The 25,637-nt window shown below is 46.5% G+C and overlaps 1 protein-coding gene across 1 annotated transcript; it reads left to right on the top strand.

Moving 5' to 3' along the window:
- Positions 1–2,762: 2,762 nt before the first annotated feature.
- On the top strand, positions 2,763–13,593 carry LOC306837526 (cyclin-I-like). The gene is made up of 7 exons (XM_079365260.1): positions 2,763–2,894; positions 9,735–9,875; positions 10,730–10,858; positions 10,995–11,096; positions 11,954–12,119; positions 12,237–12,421; positions 12,573–13,593. The coding sequence occupies exons 1-7, from the start codon at positions 2,778–2,780 to the stop codon at positions 12,789–12,791; spliced, it is 1,059 nt and encodes a 352-aa protein (XP_079221386.1). The 5' UTR covers positions 2,763–2,777; the 3' UTR covers positions 12,792–13,593.
- Positions 13,594–25,637: the final 12,044 nt, after the last annotated feature.

The raw sequence follows: 25,637 nt of genomic DNA, 5'->3' as shown, positions 1-25,637 counted from the left end.
GACATTTATTTACAAAATAACAAAACAAACAATTTTAAAAACAACATGTCTGGCAGCATGCCCCGCAGCACCTCACCCTAGCCTCCCCCTGGCAGAGTGAGTGTGCTGCTTTTATACCAGCTGGTCCTCGTTAGGCCGGAACCTTCTCTCTTCTTCTCTTTCCCCAGGGACTCTTTTGGCTGGAACACCTTTTATCCCTGGTAATGGACATAGCTCCATTACATTCCCTCCCCCCTCTTTTAGGGCCACGCACCTCTAACTTTCATGAACCCTAGAGAGAGAGTCAGCCACCGTATTGGACTTGCCCGCCTTGTAGAAGACAGTGAAGCTGTAAGGTTGTAGAGCCAGGTACCAACCAGCGATTCTAGTGTTGGAGTCTTTCATTTTGTGGAGCCACTGAAGCGCACGATGGTCAGTTTCCAAGCTGAAGTGTCGCCCCAACAAATAGTACCTCAGTGACTCGATTGCCCACTTCATGGCCAAGCACTCTTTCTCCACGGTTGAATATCTGGTCTCTCTGTCAAGAAGTTTTCGGCTCAAAAAGGCAACAGGCCTCCTCTCTCCATCCACCTCCTGCAACAGAACTCCACCAAGGCCCACACCTGATGCATCCGTTTGCAGAATAAACGGTTGGTTGAAATCAGGGGTCTGCAGCACTGTGTATACATTTATGGCTTCCTTGAGATCCCTGAAAGCAAGGTCACATTGATCACTCCATTTTACCTTTCTTGGTGATACATCTTTGGTGAGATCGTGGAGAACAGCTGCACGATCTGAAAAGCGAGGAATGAATTTCCTGTACCAGCCCACCAGACCAATGAAACTCTTCACTTTCTTCTTTGTGGTTGGGATGGGGAAAGAATGGATTGCCTCCATTTTTCCCACCTGAGGTCTGAGCTTTCCATGGCCAATCACGAACCCGAGGTACTCCACTTCGCTCTGAGCCAGACAGCATTTCTGTGGGTTGATGGTTAGGCCAGCTGCTTTGATGCACTGCAGGACTCGTTGAAGATGATACATGTGTTCTTCCCAGGTTTGGCTGTAGATCACCACGTCGTCCAGATATGCAGCTGCAAACTCTGAAACATCTCTCAGCACATAGTCCATTAGCCTTTGAAACGTAGCGGGCGCCCCCTGGAGCCCAAATGGCATAACCCGAAATTGGTACATACCAAATGGAGTTTTGAATGCTGTCAGTTCACGGGCCTCAGATGCCAGTGCCACTTGCCAGTAGCCCTTGCTCAGGTCTAAGGTGGAGATGTATTCGGCTCGTCCCACTCGCTCCACCAGCTCATCAATCCTGGGCATGGGGTACAGGTCACACAATGACACAGCATTCAAGTAACGAAAGTCTATGCAAAATCTCAGTGAGCCATCTTTCTTTGGTACTAGAACCACTGGACTGCACCAGTCACTACTGGATACCTCAATTATACCGAGTTCAAGCATCAATTTGGTCTCCTTCTTCAGCACCGACACCAGTCGCTCTGGGATTCTGTAGCTCTTCTGACGTGGTGGCGCCTCCACCTTCAGCCGGATGTTGTGCTGTACCAGGTCAGTGTAGCCCGGGGTGTCTTTGAAGAGCTCTGGGTCAATAAGTGGAGTCACCTCTTTCTGCTGAGAAATAGAAAGGTGTGATGTGTCGATCACAGATGACTCACCCAGGCTTCCCGGTATGAATTTCTCTGGCATGTCTTCATCCTGTACTGCCCGGATCAACAGTTGAGGGACAGCTTCCTGGCGAGACTGAAATTCTTTTAACAAGTTCACATGAAATGTCTGGTGCTTTTTGGTTCTGTCAGGCATAAACAGTTCATATGTGAGCTTACCCACTTTTCTGGTGATTTCATAGGGACCGTACCACTTGGAGAGGAGTTTGCTGTCAGATGTGGGGAGGAGTAGGAGAACCTTTTGGCCTGGTTTGAAGCTTCGCTCTCTGGCTTTACGATCATACCATGTTTTCTGGTTTTGTTGAGCTACCTTCATGCTCTCTTGTGCCAGTGCGGGTTCAAATCAGACCTGTGCCTGTTTTCCTGACACATCATTTTTCTCTCTTTCTCTTCCTGCCTGAGTTCGGTCTCTTATCTTGTGTGTCCTAGATCTTTAATAAAGACATAAAAAGCCCAAAATAAATCTTTAAAGACGGGGAAAAAAGGGTAGTTAGACAAAGTGTGCTGCACTCCACAGACAGAAAGTTCATGTTTGTAGCTGTGGAGTGAAACGCTGTGAGACTATCAGGGCCCTGGACTCTGTGTGCTCCTGATAAAGACTCACTTCAGACTGAAGTTCATCACGGACGTCTTATACAGTTTAGACTGTCCTATGATTTAGTGATCCCGACCTACATCAGTGATAAAAACTGCTACCATGACTTTTTATTTTTCTGAACAGAAACACAGCACACAACATCAGGAAGATTAAACGATAGCACTGAGATGAAAAAGTAAAGTAAGGGGATATGATGTAATGTTCAAAAACAATATGAAGGCAGCACATCTCAAGTTAAGGAGGACCAACACATCGACTGACTCGATCTTTTTGATTTATTTTAAATGCTTTTTTTAATTCCTGAGGGGGAAATTCTTGTTTGGTTTTTATCTGGTCCAATCACTTCTATCTGAAGCAGTTCCACTGCCCGCTTCCATCGCTGCAACACCTGTTGACCTGATAACTGCTCTCATATCTGGCAAACCCAGGGGCGTCCAAAACGGCCATGCTGAATGAAAATGTCTCTCAGCATCCCGACAACTGAATCACATTCAGCAGCTCAAGTGTTCATGGATCAGATCTGTGGTGTTAACCTGACTGTTTGTCTTCAGGCTCGTCCAAAGTACCTCCGCTGCATCGCCATCGCCGCCTTCTTCCTGGCTGCCAAGACCTGCGAGGAAGACGAGGTGAGCACGCATGCACGCACACACACACACACACACACACACACATCAGAAAGTAGAGCTTCGTGTAAGCCGCATGTTTGATACAAAGCCTCGGATGAGAGGTGAACTGCTCTGATCAGCAGTTTTTGTTGAGTAAATTTCACACACAGGAATCGAGTGATCCATTGAAGCTTCACAAACACCTGAGAGATATGTCGCAGTTAAAAACACCTAAATCTGGTACAGACACATTTGTTTTGACTGCAGCAACAGCTGAAAGCCAATGAGAGTGCACGACACAGAGAGAGGGAAATATCGAGGGGAGGAGCGTAAAAAATGAACTGATTTTCTTTTCTTATTCCTACTTTTTAAAACTTCAAATCGAAGCACAAAACAGCTTGGATCAGTCGCTCTTTCAAGTGTTTCTGGTTATTTTAGATCACAGAGGATCAATCATGTGACGTTAACTGAATTCTCACTGCGTGTGTGTGTGTGTGTGTGTGTCAGTGTGTGTGTGTGTGTGTTATGATTATGCTTGAGGGCAGTCTCTTCCGGGGGTCTTTGGCAGTGGGTGTGTTTTGTAGGTGGAAAGGTAGGGTCAGGACTGATATCACACCTGGAGGGGAGGTGTGGTGGCGGCTCAAAAAAACCCTTGATAAGGAGCACCTGCAGAGGTGCCTGAGGGGAGGAGTTTCCACGAAAAGGACGCCGAGACGCAAGACGCCTGAAAGGAGAGCACGTTGACCTGATGAACAATTGTTTTGTTTTCTTAATATTGACACCACGGGGGACTTTTGTTTTGAGCACTATACTGAGCGGACATCCAGGAAGAAAGCGTGAGCTGGCGGAGCGAAACCCCACCAGATTGTGAGAGGTGGTCAACAGATCGGTGAGTCAGCCACATGCACCCCCCCCCCCTCTTTCCAGACAGGACCAAGTTGCACACACGAGGGAACTTTTAGGAACACCCTCACGTAAACACAACACGCAAGGAGAGGTAGGCTACGAGGTTACGGGCTCACTGGGTTAGGCTGGAGGTAGCCTGTTAGCGGTGAGTGGTGAGCGCGTAACAAGTGGGGGCTCGTCCGGGAATATTAACTTATCCTTATCATTGGAGGCGTAGCCGGTGTGGTCTAAAGTTTCTTTTGCCATCTTCTTTTGTGTTTTGCCATCTGCTGTGTGTCCGGTTAGGTAGTGGCGCGTGTAGAAATGTTGAGACCGAGGTTAGCCCGGTAGCTAAGCGTCAGTAGCTGTTGCGGTAGCCATAGTAACACGTCAGCTGACGACTGTTTGTTTTCTGTCAGGCGGGATAAGAGGAAAAAAAAAAAAACTAATGTTATGATTGCTATTGGTCCTGTGCAGTAGTGTGGCAGTCCGGTGCTGTGTTTTGACTAGGGTGCACAGTGTTGTTTTGAATCTCTGCGGTGAGTTGTTTGTTAATGTCCGACTGACTATAGCTTCGTATTGGGCGTTGTATGGGCTAGTGAGTTTTGAAGGCGTTGGTTGTAGTGGCTTATCCGAGTTTGGATGCGTGTATTTGGTGCAGGTCAATTCGATTTGTTTGCATTGTTTTGTAGTCAACTTGAAGCATGGCGGAGTTTGACTCAGAGCAGTTTTTTGAAACTGATGTAACACGTACACGGCTGGCAAAACTGGACAAAACTAAATTATGGACAATTATGGAATATTTGGAGTTAGATGCCCCTGAGGATGCCAGAAAACCTGAACTCATGCAGAGTATATTGGTAAATTGTAACTCTGACGCGCAAGCCAGGGAGTGTGAGCGTCAAGAACGAGAGAGAGACAGAGAGCATGAAAAAATAAAACTTGACTTTGAGAGGGCTAAGCTTGCTCTGGATCGTAGGCGTCAGGAACAGCGAGAAGTATTTGATGTGAATAAGTGTATGTCCTTGGTACCCAGGTTTGATCCTGAGAAGGTGGAATCTTTTTTTGATATGTTCGAGAAGATCGCTTTGCAGCGAGACTGGCCAAAAGAGGAGTGGGTCACACTCATACAGGGCTCCTTAACAGGGAAGGCCCAGGAAGCCTATGTTGCACTTGATGTGAGTCGGATTGAAGAGTATGATTTTGTTCGACAAACTGTCCTGAAATGTTATGAGTTGGTTCCAGAGGCTTATAGACAGCGGTTCAGGACAGACCGGCTGCAATCCGGACAGACTTACCTGGATTTTGCAAGGCAGCAGGAAGCAGCTTTTGATAAGTGGCTGAGAGCCAGTGAGGTGTATGAGTTTAAGGACTTAAGGGAATTGCTGGTGTTGGAGCAGTTCAAGCAGAGTTTGCCAAAGGTCATGCAGACGTATTTGAATGATCTGGATGTGAAAACGGTGTCAAAGGCCGCCGAAGCTGCGGATAATTATGTTCTCATTCATAAAGAGTCGTGGCGTGATAAGTCCAGCTCTCATACCCAACAGACTGGAGATTTCGAGAAACGTCACAGTGAGAAGCGTAGTGGTGGTTGGCGTCCGTCTTTACATTACCAGAATGGGGGACGGCCACACAGGTTGCAGACTCATCCCGGGGATAGGCCTTCTCCTTTCCCTGGCGACATTATTTGTCACTATTGTCGAAAGCCGGGTCATATAAAGTCTCGTTGTCCTGCCCTTCAAAGAAGAGAGCCATCCAGAACCGAGGCGAGTCGTTCTGTTGCTTGTAATCTGGTAAGCTCCACCCCAGTTGGAGATCAGGCAGAAACTGTGGATAAAGCAGATCTGAAAATGTTTGATGGTTTCCTCTCCATGGGGAAGGTGGCTGTAGAGGAGGGTGTAGCTGAGGCTTCTGTTATGGTTCTCAGGGACACCGCATCAGGGCAGTCTCTAGTCGTAAATGGTGCTATAGATCTTCCTGAATCAGCAGCGCTAGGGGTTTATGTGCCTGTGGAAGGGTTTGGGGGTGGCTACAGTGCTGTTCCCTTATACCGGATGTTTGTGAGAACCAACATCTTTGTTGGATATGCTTCAGTGGGAGTGACGCCTGGGCTGCCAGTACCCGGAGTTACTTTTCTGTTGGGAAACGACTTGGCGCAGGACCGGGTGGTTGTAACCCCCATTGTATCTCCCACTCCTTGCGAAGTGGCGGAGACGAAGGCTTTAGAGGAGCAGTATCCGGAAGCTTTTCCAGTCTGTGTTGTCACTCGCTCACAAACGAAAACCCTTAAAAATCAATCTGTTAGGATTGAGGAGGGAGCCAAGGTACCTACCCCAGAGGAAGTTTTTCCTGGAGACTTGGGAGACACGGCCTTCATTAAATGGTGTTGGGTGGATCAGCTGCCTCTGTTGAATAGAGAGACGCTGATCGTAGAGCAGAAACAGGATCCCATTCTGAGCTCTCTCAGGGAGACAGCTCTGTCGTTGGAGGAGAGTGTAAACCTGGCTGAGGGTTTTTATTTACACGGTGATGTGCTTATGAGGAAGTGGAGACCCCCAAATCGACCCGCCACTGAAGAGTGGAGTGTGGTTAAGCAGATAGTCCTGCCTCCTGGTTATCGCAGTGAAGTGCTAAGTTTGGCCCATGAGACACCACTAGCCGGTCACTCGGGTATCAGAAAGACTCAAGCTCGAGTTATGAAGCATTTTTACTGGCCCAAACTCCATAAAGATGTGGTATCTTTTTGTCGATCTTGCCACTCTTGTCAGCTTGTGGGGAAGCCCAATCAGAAAATCCCTGTAGCTCCTCTGACCCCTGTGCCAGTGGTCGAAGAGCCCTTTTCAAAGGTTGTCATAGACTGTGTTGGCCCTTTACCTAAGACTAGGAAAGGCAATGAGTTCATGTTGACAATCATGGATGTTACAACTCGTTTCCTTGAAGCTGTGCCTTTGAGGAATATCAAAGCCAGAACCATCATAGAGGCCCTCCTAGGTTTCTTTTCCAGGTTTGGTCTTCCAAAGCAAGTGCAGCATGATCAGGGAACGAATTTTGTGTCTGGAGTCTTTCAGGAGGTGATGTGTGAACTTGGAATTTCACAGGCCGTTTCTTCGGCATATCATCCGCAGTCCCAAGGAGCTCTTGAACGGGCTCATCAGACCCTTAAAACGATGTTGAAAACTTATAGCATTAAATTTCCTGGGGATTGGGACGTTTCGCTTCCGTTTTTGCTTTTTGCGATGAGAGATTCTGTGAGTGAGTCCACCGGGTTTACCCCATTTGAGCTTGTGTTTGGCCATGAGGTTAGAGGTCCCCTGAAGCTGTTCCAGGAACAGTTGCTTCAGCCCAAACCCGCTACTACCATGCTGCACTATGTGTCTGAATTTAAAGATCGATTGTGGTCAGCATGTCAGGTTGCCCGGGAAAATTTACATCAGACCCAGATGCGTATGAAGGGTCAGTTTGACAAGAAAGCAGTTGACCGGCATTTTGCCGTTGGGGATCAGGTTCTAGTATTGGTGCCGCAGCGTACATCCGGTCTAAGCACCTCATTTTGTGGTCCATATGCTGTCTTGAGGAAGGTGGGAGACAAAAATTATGTGATCAGTACTCCTGAAGGCAGGAGGAAAACCCGATTGTGCCATGTAAACCTGTTAAAGCAGTATTTGGGTCCTTCGCGCGGGTCTACTGTGGCCTGTGCAGTTATGGTACAGGTTGCTGATGAGGTCAGTGAGCAAGTGGAAACGGTCGGATTCCGGCTAAGGAATTCAGAGGCTCTTAGGTCACTGAATGGTCAGCTTGGGCATCTACCAGCCGAGCGGCAGGGTCAGGTGAAAGATCTGTTGGCTGAGTTCTCCCCCCTTTTCAAGGATGTCCCAGGATGCACGTCTCGAGCAGTGCATGATGTGGATGTGGGCAGTGCGGTTCCAATCAAACAACATCCGTACCGGTTGGCACCATCTAAACTGGAGTGTTTAAGAGGAGAGTTGTCGTACATGTTGGAGATTGGGGTGATAGAGCCTGGGCAAAGTGAGTGGAGTTCTCCAGTGGTCCTTGTCCCAAAATCTGATAATTCTTCCAGACCTTGCATTGACTACAGGAAGGTGAACCAGCAGACGAAGGCTGATGCCTTCCCAATTCCCAGACTCGAAGACTGCATAGACAGGATCGGAGGGGCAGAGGTTGTGTCTAAATTAGATCTGCTGAAGGGGTATTGGCAGGTGCCTTTGACTCCTCGGGCTAGGGAGATTTCAGCTTTTGTGACACCAGATGGCTTGTATATCTGTAATGTTCTTCCTTTTGGCATGAAGAATGCCCCCGCTACATTTCAGAGGATGATGAATACCATCACTAGTGGGTTGAGCTCAGTGGTTACATATATTGACGACGTGGTTGTGTACAGTAGTTCATGGGAAGAGCACTTTGTACATATGCGGCAGCTTTTTGAAAGGTTGGAAAACGCGGGTCTTGTTGTGAATTTGCCAAAGTGTGAGTTTGGGAAAGGACAAGTTACCTATCTTGGGCATCAGGTTGGTCAGGGGAAGGTAATGCCTCGTCGTGCCAAAGTGGAGGCCATCCTTGACCTTCCAGGTCCAAGGAACCGACGAGACATAATGAGGGTGCTAGGCATGTGTGGGTTCTATAGGAGATTTGTTCCCAACTTTTCAGTAGTTGCAGAACCATTGACTAACCTTTTGGGAAAGGGTGTGAAGTTTGTGTGGACGGATGCCTGTGAGCGTTCTTTCAGGGGATTGAAAGCCATCTTGGCGTGTGAACCTGTGCTGCTTGCTCCTAATTTTGATGCGCCTTTCAAACTTGCTATAGATGCATGTGATATTGGGGTCGGAGCTGTGCTCCTACAGGCCGATGAAGCTGGACGCGACAGACCAGTGGCGTATTTCTCTAGGAAGCTAAACAAATCTCAGAAAGCTTATTCAACTATTGAGAAGGAAGCTTTGGGTCTGGTCTTGGCCGTCAAGCACTTTGAAGTATACGTGTCTCACTCAGGCCGAGAGGTTGTGGTGTTCACAGACCACAATCCCCTGTCTTTCTTAGCCAAATACAAAACATCGAATCAGAGAGTGTTCAGGTGGGCGTTAGTCTTACAGCCTTACAGTTTGGTTGTACAGCATGTGGCAGGGAAGGACAATATCTTGGCTGATGCGCTGTCTCGCATGCCGGTAGGAGAGCCTATGTGAGCACCTGACAAGCGAGTTCCAGGTCAATATGGTCCTTAGTAAAATACTTTCTTTATTAAGTTGGTAGAGTTGGTAAAATAGCAGCTTTTGTCAAATTAGTTTAGTGTATATGTGGGTGAAGGTTAAAGGAAAAGTTGTTGGGGGAAAAATGAAAAAAAAAAAAAAGAGATGGTGGGTGTTACACTTCTGGGTTTTTTTTTCTTTTTAATGGGGGGAAGGATGTTATGATTATGCTTGAGGGCAGTCTCTTCCGGGGGTCTTTGGCAGTGGGTGTGTTTTGTAGGTGGAAAGGTAGGGTCAGGACTGATATCACACCTGGAGGGGAGGTGTGGTGGCGGCTCAAAAAAACCCTTGATAAGGAGCACCTGCAGAGGTGCCTGAGGGGAGGAGTTTCCACGAAAAGGACGCCGAGACGCAAGACGCCTGAAAGGAGAGCACGTTGACCTGATGAACAATTGTTTTGTTTTCTTAATATTGACACCACGGGGGACTTTTGTTTTGAGCACTATACTGAGCGGACATCCAGGAAGAAAGCGTGAGCTGGCGGAGCGAAACCCCACCAGATTGTGAGAGGTGGTCAACAGATCGGTGAGTCAGCCACATGCACCCCCCCCCCCCTCTTTCCAGACAGGACCAAGTTGCACACACGAGGGAACTTTTAGGAACACCCTCACGTAAACACAACACGCAAGGAGAGGTAGGCTACGAGGTTACGGGCTCACTGGGTTAGGCTGGAGGTAGCCTGTTAGCGGTGAGTGGTGAGCGCGTAACAGTGTGTCAGTGTGTGCCCTCTCTGAAGGAGCTGGTTGACTCCAGCAGCTGTGGCTGCTCCTCTGCAGAGATCCTGAGGATGGAGCGTCTCATCCTGGACAAACTGAACTGGGATCTGCACACCGCCACAGCACTGGACTTCCTGCACATTGTACGTCTTTTACACACGCACACGCACACACACACACACACATGCAACCTTCACTGTGTCTCATATTATCTGATATTATTCTCTAGCTTTCTCTTGTTTGTGTTTGAGCCTTATTCATTCAGTGCAGCATGTGCCACCTGGTGTTAAAGAGATGTTACTGCACCTGACTTTGTACTTCTCTCTGCATGATATTTTGTTTGTTATTAAAGGAGCTCCCCTCCAGAATAAGCAATGAGTGGAACGATGTCATGTTCAGGAGTCGAATGTAAATCAGTTAATTTTCAGACAGTTGTAGCTTCTTTTTGGGATTTCAGCCTTTCCTTAGACGTTCTCAACACGTCTGCCTTTTTCCCTGCTATTATCATGAGCAACTACCATAAAATTCCCTCCATCGAACACACTTTTTTTTTTTTCCATTTAAAAAGTTGACTACACAGACTGGTGTGATCAATAAGCCAGAATAAACCGCTGACACAAGCAGCGCCATGACTGGAAGTGCAGAAGCAGCCACCATCACCCTCCTCATGTGTATGGAAATGTTGAGCTGTGCTGGGACACGACACAGATCAGACTGGCAGCTTCTCTCCCTCATCAGGTCGTAGTCATGCGTTTAAAGAAGCGGTGATATACAGTTCAGTAAAGAGAGCTCGTGGAGCGCTCTGTTCACTGAAAGAGTCCTCGAAGTCAACGAGTGACCAGTGGAGGTGAAGTGCAATCTTAACACAATGAGACACGAGCTCAAACGCAGCATGCGACTCAGTCATGGATTCATGGCAGCACATGTCCAGCCCCAAACGTTCAGACTATATGAAATAGACTCAGTACCTTGTAGTAATGGCTTTTCTTCCTCACAGTTCCATGCGATGGTGTTGTCGTGTCGTTCTGGGTTTTTGGACTCCATGTTGGGACTGAACCGCTCTCAGCACCTGTCCATGCTCACTCGACGGCTCTACCAGTGTCTGTCTGACCACACACTCGTACAGGTACACACACACACACACACACCTTCACTTCATCCCTGTGGAAATCTCTGCTCTGCTGCTGTCAACTAAAAGCAAAGCTGCTTTTTTTCCACCTGCCTGAAAACTGACCAAGTTTGACCCTCATGTGCTCCCGTAGCTGAGAGGATCCATGCTGGCCTTGGCCCTCATCACTCTGGAGCTGGAGACCTGCTGTCCTGACTGGCTGGCTCTCACCATCGAGCTGCTGAAGAAGGCACAGGTACCCAAGTCAATCTGCAAGTGTTCCGTTTGGATCAGCAGCAGCAGCACAGAAGGCTCAAAGAAAGATCAAGAAAAGACGTCAACTTGAAAATAAAATCTTAAAAAAAAACTTCAGAAACTTGTAAAGGAAACTAAAGGGGGTCATGTTGCACGCCCCATGTAAAGAGGCTGTAGTCCTCATTGGGTTTGAATCTGACCTCTGCCCCTTCTTGCATGTCGTCCTCCGCTCTCTCTCTCCTCCCGACGTTTCCTGTCTCTTCAGCTGTCCAAAACCAACAGCACACTGAGCTTCAAAATCTCTTTTTACTCCGCTTTAACTCATCCGCTCAGGTAAACGTATTTAGTACGAGTCGCTGAATGAGAAGACTAATGCAGTGCGGGGTCAGCCCAGCAGAGGGCGCTAAACAGGCAGTCGAAGTGATTCAGAGTCAGAACAGAGGAGGTCATATTTACACAGCGCTTGAACAAACTGAAACTACAAAGAGTTTGTTTGTTTTTTTTCGGTGATCTCTGTGACCTCTCCTGTGTTTGCCTTCCCTGCTCCTTCTTTAGATCCAAAAGTCAATAAATGATACATATTTGTCCTCAAGCTGTTTGTCATCTTGGGGAGATGAATGTTTGCTGTTTATTGTACACAGGAAGGTCAGGAGCGCTGACATCGTGGTTGTTGATCTTAACAACGAGACTCATCATTTCAGTGATTGTTGATTCTTCAGTTTATCTCTTTGAGCTTTAATTTAGAGCACGCTGATTTAGATATGAATCCACCAGCTTCACTGGATGAGCATAAAAACCAAAACTTTTTATCTGAATAAGTCTCGTCTGTTATCCCTCCCTCCTCTTCTTGTCTCTCAGATCGACAGCTCCGAGTTGATTCGAAGCCGAGAGCTGGTGGCTCGTAGTCTGTCCACACTTAAGGCTTCCCTGCCTCCCAACACTGTCTACATCTACCAACTCCTGCAGAGCCCGACCAGCCTGCAGCCTCCGGACCAGGACCCCACACTCCGCTGCTGCACACTGGGTACGTTAAAGGGACGCTGCCCGAGGTTTTCCACATCAAAGTCTAGTCCCAGGTGTGAACATGTGTGTGTCTGGAGTCGGTCCTTTAACTATTCAAGCATTTCTGTATCTTCTCCAGGGATCAGAAACTCCACCGCCGAGTCTTCTAGGGACCACGCCGTCATCACCGCTGCTCCACAGGAGCAAATAACACCTGGCTCCTCCACTGACATCCCAGAGCTGCTCTCTCCACCCAAAAACTTCCACCAACTTAACCACCTGCAGAAGGTCACACTGCGCTGCAAATCCTCCTCCAAACGCAAGGTACCACCATCTCTCTCTTTCTCTCTTCCACACTTGCAGACTGCAATACCTCAAGTGTCCACTTGAGGCTTGATGCAAAAAGCCGATAAATTGTCCCCATTTAAGTCCCATCTTCAAAAGCCCGTCGCTACATAACCGTCTGTGTGTCCAGGTGGAGGAGATGGAGGTAGATGAGTTCTTCGACGGCATCAAACGACTCTACAACGAAGACGTTACTTCCACAGCCGTCCAGGAGGGGGCGACACCTGCAGCGGGGGCGCCAGCAACAGAAGGAGGAGGAGGAGGTCTGGGTGTCTGCAGTGTCCTGTTATCCAGACAGGAAGGCAGCCGTTCCCCCTGCCCGCCTCTGCAGCCAGTCAGTGCCTCCTAGAGACCAAACAGGAACCAAAACCGCCTTCACGCGCTCGCCATCTTTATTTTTCAAATTCAAGTCCACAAATGAGGCAGCAGCGATGGGCAACTGCCCCAGCAACAATGAAAGAGACGACTTGTACTCAAGGTTCTCATTTGCATTAAAGCAATATAAAGGCAGCTCCTGTGGAAAGGTTGCTCATCAGAGAAAAGCGTGGCACGCCAAGAGAACGTTCACGTTGGTCACACAAAGTGGACGCTGATAAAGACGGTTTCAGTGGTGAAGACGGTTTTGGTTTCAGTACAAACGACCCCGAGCTGCTCAGTCGTCCCGAGGTCAGCCGCCATCGTCCCCTCAGCCGGGAAAAACAGAGCCCAAAAAAAGTTTAAACATTTAAAAACTAAAAAACGTGCTGCTGCTACTATCTTAATAATTCTATTTGTTCAACACAAAAACAATATTACAGAAATGTAAAAAAAAACAAAAAAAATTACATATATCAAGAAAACCTAGAACTAATGTCTTGAATCCCCGTGTCTCACTCTGTCAATGTTCGTCAACTTATATTTGTTTTTCACATCTTCATCTTTCCATTTTCATATTTCTGTTTTTATTCCGACTTCTTCTCTTTCCTCCCTCCCTCTGCATGTCGTCATCTCTGTAGCCTCTGCTTAGAGTGGAAATCACATGTATGAATGTTGCTCAGTAGACGATTATCTGTCATATTCACCCAGATAGAAAAATGTTTGTTTGTTTCGAGTGAAGTGTGATTTGATTGTTAATAAGATGCTAATATAAAGATCCCTCCTCTGATGTTCCTCTTCCCCCTCTCAGCGTGTGGTGACGCCTCGTCTGAATCAAACGTTCTCAGCTTGTTTTATTCCTTCTGCAGAAGTCTTGACTTCAACATGCTGATTTATGGTTTGTTAAGAAGCCAAACAAACAAACTCCTTAGTTACTTAATCAGCTCTTAATACGCTGAGTTAATCTTTATAGTCTGTTACTGTTTACCTAAAAAAAAGGGGGGGGTCAACAATCCTGCAGGACCTCCAGTACTTTTGGTCCAATCAGGGCCTTCTACTCCTGCTTTAACATCCAGGTTTGACTGAAGAACAGCACTCTGCTAAAGATCAGACGTCACTCAGAGTCGTGGTATTTAAATGTAATAGAACAACCTCGAGTGAATTGAAATATTCTAAGCTGAGAAACAGAAATGTGACGAGTGACGATCTTCACTTTGACGTTTAAATACTTAGCTGACAACGCCCTCTGTTTCCATCTCTTGAAGTTCTGTTGAATATCTATTTTTTGTTCCTGTAAAAAGCTCTGTTGATCCTGCTGGGGGAGGTTCTGGTGGCTGCTCCGGGTCCCTGAATGCACCACGGCACCAATGAATAAAGAGATAAGAGATTAAAACTGGCTGAGAATCGTGTCTTCATTTTATCTCTCAAAACATTTAATGTTAGATGAACAGATAATTGTTGTCTCGCTGTAAGTGGATTGACATTAAAAGAGCTGATGTGTCCAGGGGTAACAAACAAACATGCAGGTAAAGGGTCAGAAAAAATAGAATGAAGTTACACAAAGTCCAGAGTCAAATGGATTTTAAGACCCAGAGAGGAGTGGTGATGAAACAATTCTGTTCGCTGTTTATCAGTGAAAAGCCATTTCATCTACAGCCCTGTCCATTCATTCACTTTTCTAGACTACATCTAACCCACAACCTGTGTTTATCTACCTACCTACCATTGTGGAAGTGGTGAGTAGACAAGCATTGGATCACAGGTGTCAAACTCCAGTCCTGGAGGGCCGGCTTCCTCTGACTTTTAGATGTCTCCCTGCTCTAACACACCTGCTTTAAACCCCTCACGCTGATGTGGCCAACCTGGATTCACTTGAACCGCCATTGTGGTCACATCCTGCGGGCCCTCCAATAATCTCCCTCTCCAACGCCAGCTCCAGCGCCTCCTGCAGAGTGCGGGGGTGCGCCAGCTGGGTCTGAACACGCAGCTCCCTGGGTGTTATGGCACGAACACCACCGCACCACCTCCGCACCACCCAGCCAGCCCTTTGGGTTTGGGTGCGCGTGCGTGCGTGCGTGCGTGTGCATGCTGCAGGTTATGTTGGTGTCAGACGGATGGACCACTCGGACCATCCAACCAACTCGCCCTCCTATCTAAAGTGCATGTTTTGATGATTGTGGGAGGAAACCCACGCCTCAAGGGAAGAACATGCAAACTCCCCATAGAGGCCCTGACCCCCTGCAACTCAAGGCCCCAGAGAGTTCTTTTTAATTTTTGATTTGAAAGAGCCTCTACTTATAACCTCGGTTGGCTCGTTCTGTGACGTCAAGAGTCACGTCATTAATTAGCTGCGCGTGCAGAAAGCCTCTGTACAGACTAAACACGTTGTGACGTCACGCTCCGGCTCCAATATGGTCTAAAACCGATGGGAGGTGGTGCACACTGATGAAGTAAACAAACACAGTATAGATAATAAATACATGTGTAACCTCCTGCCTGATAAGAGGGGGACACGTTCTGTCCTTAACAATGTCCGAACATCAACAGAACTTTCCATATCTTTCATTATTCATACATTGGCACACCTGGCTCCACCTAGTGTTAAATTTCTGAATTACAAACAAAATACTGAAAGCAAACAGAGATTTCTCAAACAGAGATAAATGAACAAGTAAAGCTCAATTAGCTCCAAACAGTATTATCTATCTATCTATCTGTAAATATCTCTTTAGCCTATGTTTCTATAGGCTATATGTTGGTTTGCATATTTTGTACCTGTGCTTCCGTGCGCGTGTATCTGTGCTTACACGTACAGCTATTTGGTTGGATGGTCGGATTCGTCCGTGCGCGCGCGCGCACACGCACACACACACAGACGCACACGCTGCACTCTATGTTGGTGTCCGATAGACGGACGAATCCAACCACCCAACCAGCCCTGTGTGTTTGGGTGCGCGTGTGTGTTTCGTCTGGTTGGTTACATGGTCGGATTCGTTTGTCCGCCTACACACACAAGCTGCAGGCTGCAAGTTATGTTGGTGTCAGACAGATGGACCACTCGGACCATCCAACCAACAAGCCCTGTGTGTGTGTTTGTGCAGGCTGGTTGGTCTGACGGTCGGATTCATCTGTCCGTCGCACACCAACATAGCCTGCAGCCTGCAGCGTGTGTGTAGGCTCCAGGCTGCAGGCTATGTTGGTGTCAGAGGGACGAACTACTCCGACCATCCAACCAACTCGCCCTCCTATCTAAAGTGCATGTTTTGATGATTGTGGGAGGAAACCCACGCCTCAAGGGAAGAACATGCAAACTCCCCATAGAGGCCCTGACCCCCTGCAACTCAAGGCCCCAGAGAGTTCTTTTTAATTTTTGATTTGAAAGAGCCTCTACTTATAACCTCGGTTGGCTCGTTCTGTGACGTCAAGAGTCACGTCATTAATTAGCTGCGCGTGCAGAAAGCCTCTGTACAGTCTAAACACGTTGTGACGTCACGCTCCGGCTCCAGTATGGTCTAAAACCGATGGGAGGTGGTGAAGTAAACAAACAAAGTATAGAGAATAAATACATGTGTAACCTCCTGCCTGATAAGAGGGGGACACGTTCTGTCCTTAACAATGTCCGAACATCAACAGAACTTTCCATATCTTTGATTATTCATACATTGGCACACCTGGCTCCACCTAGTGTTACATTTCTGAATTACAAACAAAATATTCAAAGCAAACAGATTTCTCAAACCGAGATAAATGAACAAGTAAAGCCCAATTAGCTCCAAACAGTATTATCTATCTATCTTTGTAAATATCTCTTTAGTCTATGTTTCTATAGGCTATATGTTGGTTTGCATATTTTGCCCATGTGCTTGCGTGCGCGTGTATCTGTGCTTACACGTGTATTTGGTTGGATGGTCGGATTCGTCCGTGCGCGCGCGCAGACACGCACACGCTGCACGCTGTGTTGGACTTGCGGTCAACGACAGATGAACGAATCCAACCATCCAACCAGACATGCGTGAAGTTGGCCCCCACCCCACGCAAAACTTCGGGGTCAGGTACCTGATTTTTGTCGTCTCCTTGGTTTGACTTGTCAGTTAACAGGTGGACGGAACAGGACGGGCTTTCTTGTAGTCGTGATGCAATGATGGAAATAAAACTGTTTTAATAACAATAATAATATTAAAATAAAGATACGGTGAAAAACCAATTCAGTATACATAAATAATTATTTTTTTAAAAATAAATAAAATATAAATAGAACTACAAAAGGTTTTGAACTCACAGTGACAAAAATAAAATAAAAAAGCTGGAAAAAAAACTTTGAATAAGAAATGATGTGTTAAAAAAGTAAAATGACGTGATGAAATAAAATATAAATATACGGAATTTATTATTAATGTATAAAAGAATAAAAGGAAACTAAAATAGTCAATAAAAGGATAAACTCAAACGGAAATCAAAGTGTGCCAATGTCACTACTTGTACGAATTCTTTTCTGGGGTTTCTGGTCCTCAACTGGTGAGTGGGGCCCGAAAGTGGCTCATGACCATGGACTGTAAAATGACCCATGAGTGGATGGCAGGAATGTCCATATCGCGAGTGGCTCCTGTTTTCTTTCATTAACGAGTTAATTTCTTGAGGAAAAAAACCCAGATTTGACTTAATGCATGAAAGCCGGAGTGTCAACCCAGAGATAAATTATAATAATAATAAAAACAGGAATGTAGCGGTCACAGGAGAACACTGTACGTTTGTCTGCTTAGGGGTCAGTACTTTATGTAAATGTCATTAAAATAACTTTTGTTGTTTGAACAAATACGAGAGGGTCGATTTGTCCCGTAGAGAGTGGTTCACACGAAACACATAATCAACTACTGACTTTACAACATGAACCGTTACACTGTCCCCCCCTTACTGAATCCCTCGCCCCGAGGGATCACAAACAAAGTCCCTGAGGCGACCCGGGGGCCTTTTCCGTCTCCAGGGCCGAGTCGTCACCCCTGGCTATGCGCTGGGTCTCCGCCAGTGTAACAGGGACATGGCAGAAGTTGTCCCGAGTGAGTCCAGCCCACCACCCTTGCAGACTCAATGGTGTCATCTGCTTTTGGAGGGAGTGGAGCCAGGTTCCCCCGTCTGTGTTGCTGGGCTCCGCCGTCCGTACACGGGGCAATGCGGGACACAGGGGCAAGGGTCTGCATCGTCCCGTCTACGCAGACCCTGGGCCGTTTCCCTGATCATCAGCCCGCCTAGGGCACCTCACGCTGATGTGGCCAACCTGGATTCACTTGAACCGCAGATCTCACAGCAGGTCCACCGCCATTGTGGTCACATCCTGCGGGCCCTCCAATAATCTCCCTCTCCAACGCCAGCTCCAGCGCCTCCAGCAGAGTGCGGGGGTGCGCCAGCTGGGTCTGAACACGCAGCTCCCTGGGTGTTATGGCACGAACACCACCGCACCACCTCCGCACCACCCAGCCAGCCCTTTGGGTTTGGGTGCGCGTGCGTGCGTGTGCATGCTGCTATGTTGGTGTCAGACGGATGGACCACTCGGACCATCCAACCAACTCGCCCTCCTATCTAAAGTGCATGTTTTGATGATTGTGGGAGGAAGCCGGATTACCCGTGAACCCACACCTCAAGGGAAGAACATGCAAACTCCCCATAGAGGCCCCCCTGGAACACAAGGCCCCAGAGAGTTCTTTTAAATATTTGGTTTGAAAGAGCCTCTACTTATAACCTAGGTTGGCTTGTTCTGTGACGTCAAGAGTCACGTCATTAATCAGCCTGCAGAAAGCCTCTGTACAGTCTCAACACGTTGTGACGTCACGCTCCGGCTCCAGTATGGTCTAAAACCGATGGGAGGTGGTGCACACATAAAGGTGCTCCTAAGTTGTGACATCACTAAAGCAGTCCACATTTCAATGCTTTAATGAGCCAAACTTAAAGAAAGCTTGTGGTGAACGATCAGCTACTTAGAGGAGCTTACCCATATTATAGAAGATTATTATTAATACTGTGAGCCATATCGATAAGTGAGATGCTATTATTTGACGGCATCTTATAATGATGTGTCTGAACCTAATGATGTTTCTCACAGACTGGGAGGGGCTAAGAGAGTTTAGTGCAAATCAAATAAATGTCTTTAAAATAATAAACAACAACATAACATCAAACAAGACTGCAAGATGTGCTCCAAATTATTTAGACTGGCTGTGAATCATATTTTGTTGAGCATGAATGGGTGACCTGTGTATAGTCACTGAACTATTTCACAGTGAGGGCAATAAACTGATGAAGTAAACAAACAAAGTATAGAGAATAAATACATGTGTAACCTCCTGCCTGATAAGAGGGGGACACGTTCTGTCCTTAACAATGTCCGAACATCAACAGAACTTTCCATATCTTTCATTATTCATACATTGGCACACCTGGCTCCACCTATACTGTTACAGTTCTGAATTACAAACAAAATATTCAAAGCAAACAGATTTCTCAAACCGAGATAAATGAACAAGTAAAGCCCAATTAGCTCCAAACAGTATTATCTATCTTTGTAAATATCTCTTTAGTCTATGTTTCTATAGGCTATATGTTGGTTTGCATATTTTGTACCTGTGCTTCCGTGCGCGTGTATCTGTGCTTACACGTACAGCTATTTGGTTGGATGGTCGGATTCGTCCGTGCGCGCGCGCACACACACACACACACGCACACACACACGCACACGCTGCACTCTATGTTGGTGTCCGATAGACGGACGAATCCAACCACCCAACCAGCCCTGTGTGTTTGGGTGCGCGTGTGTGTTTCGTCTGGTTGGTTACATGGTCGGATTCGTTTGTCCGCCTACACACACAAGCTGCAGGCTGCAAGTTATGTTGGTGTCAGACAGATGGACCACTCGGACCATCCAACTAACAAGCCCTGTGTGTGTGTTTGTGCAGGCTGGTTGGTCTGACGGTCGGATTCATCTGTCCGTCGCACACCAACATAGCCTGCAGCCTGCAGCGTGTGTGTAGGCTCCAGGCTGCAGGTTATGTTGGTGTCAGAGGGACGAACTACTCCGACCATCCAACCAACTAGCCCTCCTATCTAAAGTGCATGTTTTGATGATTGTGGGAGGAAACCCACGCCTCAAGGGAAGAACATGCAAACTCCCCATAGAGGCCCTGACCCCCTGCAACTCAAGGCCCCAGAGAGTTCTTTTTAATTTTTGGTTTGAAAGAGCCTCTACTTATAACCTCGGTTGGCTCGTTCTGTGACGTCACGAGTCACGTCATTAATTAGCTGCGCGTGCAGAAAGCCTCTGTACAGTCTAAACACGTTGTGACGTCACGCTCCGGCTCCAATATGGTCTAAAACCGATGGGAGGTGGTGAAGTAAACAAACAAAGTATAGAGAATAAATACATGTGTAACCTCCTGCCTGATAAGAGGGGGACACGTTCTGTCCTTAACAATGTCCGAACATCAACAGAACTTTCCATATCTTTCATTATTCATACATTGGCACACCTGGCTCCACCTATAGTGTTACATTTCTGAATTACAAACAAAATATTCAAAGCAAACAGATTTCTCAAACCGAGATAAATGAACAAGTAAAGCCCAATTAGCTCCAAACAGTATTATCTATCTATCTTTGTAAATATCTCTTTAGTCTATGTTTCTATAGGCTATATGTTGGTTTGCATATTTTGCCCATGTGCTTGCGTGCGCGTGTATCTGTGCTTACACGTGTATTTGGTTGGATGGTCGGATTCGTCCGTGCGCGCGCGCAGACACGCACACGCTGCACGCTGTGTTGGACTTGCGGTCAACGACAGATGAACGAATCCAACCATCCAACCAGACATGCGTGAAGTTGGCCCCCACCCCACGCAAAACTTCGGGGTCAGGTACCTGATTTTTGTCGTCTCCTTGGTTTGACTTGTCAGTTAACAGGTGGACGGAACAGGACGGGCTTTCTTGTAGTCGTGATGCAATGATGGAAATAAAACTGTTTTAATAACAATAATAATATTAAAATAAAGATACGGTGAAAAACCAATTCAGTATACATAAATAATTATTTTTTTAAAAATAAATAAAATATAAATAGAACTACAAAAGGTTTTGAACTCACAGTGACAAAAATAAAATAAAAAAGCTGGAAAAAAAACTTTGAATAAGAAATGATGTGTTAAAAAAGTAAAATGACGTGATGAAATAAAAAATAAATATACGGAATTTATTATTAATGTATAAAAGAATAAAAGGAAACTAAAATAGTCAATAAAAGGATAAACTCAAACGGAAATCAAAGTGTGCCAATGTCACTACTTGTACGAATTCTTTTCTGACTTAAGGGGGTTCTGGTCCTCAACTGGTGAGTGGGGCCCGAAAGTGGCTCATGACCATGGACTGTAAAATGACCCATGAGTGGATGGCAGGAATGTCCATATCGCGAGTGGCTCCTGTTTTCTTTCATTAACGAGTTAATTTCTTGAGGAAAAAAACCCAGATTTGACTTAATGCATGAAAGCCGGAGTGTCAACCCAGAGATAAATTATAATAATAATAAAAACAGGAATGTAGCGGTCACAGGAGAACACTGTACGTTTGTCTGCTTAGGGGTCAGTACTTTATGTAAATGTCATCAAAATAACTTTTGTTGTTTGAACAAATACGAGAGGGTCGATTTGTCCCGTAGAGAGTGGTTCACACGAAACACATAATCAACTACTGACTTTACAACATGAACCGTTACACTGTCCCCCCCTTACTGAATCCCTCGCCCCGAGGGATCACAAACAAAGTCCCTGAGGCGACCCGGGGGCCTTTTCCGTCTCCAGGGCCGAGTCGTCACCCCTGGCTATGCGCTGGGTCTCCGCCAGTGTAACAGGGACATGGCAGAAGTTGTCCCGAGTGAGTCCAGCCCACCACCCTTGCAGACTCAATGGTGTCATCTGCTTTTGGAGGGAGTGGAGCCAGGTTCCCCCGTCTGTGTTGCTGGGCTCCGCCGTCCGTACACGGGGCAATGCGGGACACAGGGGCAAGGGTCTGCATCGTCCCGTCTACGCAGACCCTGGGCCGTTTCCCTGATCATCAGCCCGCCTAGGGCACCTCACGCTGATGTGGCCAACCTGGATTCACTTGAACCGCAGATCTCACAGCAGGTCCACCGCCATTGTGGTCACATCCTGCGGGCCCTCCAATAATCTCCCTCTCCAACGCCAGCTCCAGCGCCTCCAGCAGAGTGCGGGGGTGCGCCAGCTGGGTCTGAACACGCAGCTCCCTGGGTGTTATGGCACGAACACCACCGCACCACCTCCGCACCACCCAGCCAGCCCTTTGGGTTTGGGTGCGCGTGCGTGCGTGTGCATGCTGCTATGTTGGTGTCAGACGGATGGACCACTCGGACCATCCAACCAACTCGCCCTCCTATCTAAAGTGCATGTTTTGATGATTGTGGGAGGAAGCCGGATTACCCGTGAACCCACACCTCAAGGGAAGAACATGCAAACTCCCCATAGAGGCCCCCCTGGAACACAAGGCCCCAGAGAGTTCTTTTAAATATTTGGTTTGAAAGAGCCTCTACTTATAACCTAGGTTGGCTTGTTCTGTGACGTCAAGAGTCACGTCATTAATCAGCCTGCAGAAAGCCTCTGTACAGTCTCAACACGTTGTGACGTCACGCTCCGGCTCCAGTATGGTCTAAAACCGATGGGAGGTGGTGCACACATAAAGGTGCTCCTAAGTTGTGACATCACTAAAGCAGTCCACATTTCAATGCTTTAATGAGCCAAACTTAAAGAAAGCTTGTGGTGAACGATCAGCTACTTAGAGGAGCTTACCCATATTATAGAAGATTATTATTAATACTGTGAGCCATATCGATAAGTGAGATGCTATTATTTGACGGCATCTTATAATGATGTGTCTGAACCTAATGATGTTTCTCACAGACTGGGAGGGGCTAAGAGAGTTTAGTGCAAATCAAATAAATGTCTTTAAAATAATAAACAACAACATAACATCAAACAAGACTGCAAGATGTGCTCCAAATTATTTAGACTGGCTGTGAATCATATTTTGTTGAGCATGAATGGGTGACCTGTGTATAGTCACTGAACTATTTCACAGTGAGGGCAATAAACTGATGAAGTAAACAAACAAAGTATAGAGAATAAATACATGTGTAACCTCCTGCCTGATAAGAGGGGGACACGTTCTGTCCTTAACAATGTCCGAACATCAACAGAACTTTCCATATCTTTCATTATTCATACATTGGCACACCTGGCTCCACCTATACTGTTACAGTTCTGAATTACAAACAAAATATTCAAAGCAAACAGATTTCTCAAACCGAGATAAATGAACAAGTAAAGCCCAATTAGCTCCAAACAGTATTATCTATCTTTGTAAATATCTCTTTAGTCTATGTTTCTATAGGCTATATGTTGGTTTGCATATTTTGTACCTGTGCTTCCGTGCGCGTGTATCTGTGCTTACACGTACAGCTATTTGGTTGGATGGTCGGATTCGTCCGTGCGCGCGCGCACACACACACACACACGCACACACACACGCACACGCTGCACTCTATGTTGGTGTCCGATAGACGGACGAATCCAACCACCCAACCAGCCCTGTGTGTTTGGGTGCGCGTGTGTGTTTCGTCTGGTTGGTTACATGGTCGGATTCGTTTGTCCGCCTATACACACAAGCTGCAGGCTGCAAGTTATGTTGGTGTCAGACAGATGGACCACTCGGACCATCCAACCAACAAGCCCTGTGTGTGTGTTTGTGCAGGCTGGTTGGTCTGACGGTCGGATTCATCTGTCCGTCGCACACCAACATAGCCTGCAGCCTGCAGCGTGTGTGTAGGCTCCAGGCTGCAGGTTATGTTGGTGTCAGAGGGACGAACTACTCCGACCATCCAACCAACTAGCCCTCCTATCTAAAGTGCATGTTTTGATGATTGTGGGAGGAAACCCACGCCTCAAGGGAAGAACATGCAAACTCCCCATAGAGGCCCTGACCCCCTGCAACTCAAGGCCCCAGAGAGTTCTTTTTAATTTTTGGTTTGAAAGAGCCTCTACTTATAACCTCGGTTGGCTCGTTCTGTGACGTCACGAGTCACGTCATTAATTAGCTGCGCGTGCAGAAAGCCTCTGTACAGTCTAAACACGTTGTGACGTCACGCTCCGGCTCCAATATGGTCTAAAACCGATGGGAGGTGGTGAAGTAAACAAACAAAGTATAGAGAATAAATACATGTGTAACCTCCTGCCTGATAAGAGGGGGACACGTTCTGTCCTTAACAATGTCCGAACATCAACAGAACTTTCCATATCTTTCATTATTCATACATTGGCACACCTGGCTCCACCTATAGTGTTACATTTCTGAATTACAAACAAAATATTCAAAGCAAACAGATTTCTCAAACCGAGATAAATGAACAAGTAAAGCCCAATTAGCTCCAAACAGTATTATCTATCTATCTCTGTAAATATCTCTTTAGTCTATGTTTCTATAGGCTATATGTTGGTTTGCATATTTTGCCCATGTGCTTGCGTGCGCGTGTATCTGTGCTTACACGTGTATTTGGTTGGATGGTCGGATTCGTCCGTGCGCGTGCGCGCGCAGACACGCACACGCTGCACGCTGTGTTGGACTGCGGTCAACGACAGATGAACGAATCCAACCATCCAACCAGACATGCGTGAAGTTGGCCCCCACCCCACGCAAAACTTCGGGGTCAGGTACCTGATTTTTGTCGTCTCCTTGGTTTGACTTGTCAGTTAACAGGTGGACGGAACAGGACGGGCTTTCTTGTAGTCGTGATGCAATGATGGAAATAAAACTGTTTTAATAACAATAATAATATTAAAATAAAGATACGGTGAAAAACCAATTCAGTATACATAAATAATTATTTTTTTAAAAATAAATAAAATATAAATAGAGCTACAAAAGGTTTTGAACTCACAGTGACAAAAATAAAATAAAAAAGCTGGGAAAAAAACTTTGAATAAGAAATGATGAGTTAAAAAATTAAAATGACGTGATGAAATAAAAAATAAATATACGGAAATTATTATTAATGTATAAAAGAATAAAAGGAAACTAAAATAGTCAATAAAAGGATAAACTCAAACGGAAATCAAAGTGTGCCAATGTCACTACTTGTACGAATTCTTTTCTGACTTAAGGGGGTTCTGGTCCTCAACTGGTGAGTGGGGCCCGAAAGTGGCTCATGACCATGGACTGTAAAATGACCCATGAGTGGATGGCAGGAATGTCCATATCGCGAGTGGCTCCTGTTTTCTTTCATTAACGAGTTAATTTCTTGAGGAAAAAAACCCAGATTTGACTTAATGCATGAAAGCCGGAGTGTCAACCCAGAGATAAATTATAATAATAATAAAAACAGGAATGTAGCGGTCACAGGAGAACACTGTACGTTTGTCTGCTTAGGGGTCAGTACTTTATGTAAATGTCATTAAAATAACTTTTGTTGTTTGAACAAATACGAGAGGGTCGATTTGTCCCGTAGAGAGTGGTTCACACGAAACACATAATCAACTACTGACTTTACAACATGAACCGTTACACTGTCCCCCCCTTACTGAATCCCTCGCCCCGAGGGATCACAAACAAAGTCCCTGAGGCGACCCGGGGGCCTTTTCCGTCTCCAGGGCCGAGTCGTCACCCCTGGCTATGCGCTGGGTCTCCGCCAGTGTAACAGGGACATGGCAGAAGTTGTCCCGAGTGAGTCCAGCCCACCACCCTTGCAGACTCAATGGTGTCATCTGCTTTTGGAGGGAGTGGAGCCAGGTTCCCCCGTCTGT

Source organism: Symphodus melops (assembly GCF_947650265.1).
Source record: "Symphodus melops genome assembly, chromosome: 16".
Taxonomy (NCBI): Eukaryota; Metazoa; Chordata; class Actinopteri; order Labriformes; family Labridae; genus Symphodus; species Symphodus melops.
This window is presented reverse-complemented; position numbering and strand designations above follow the sequence as displayed.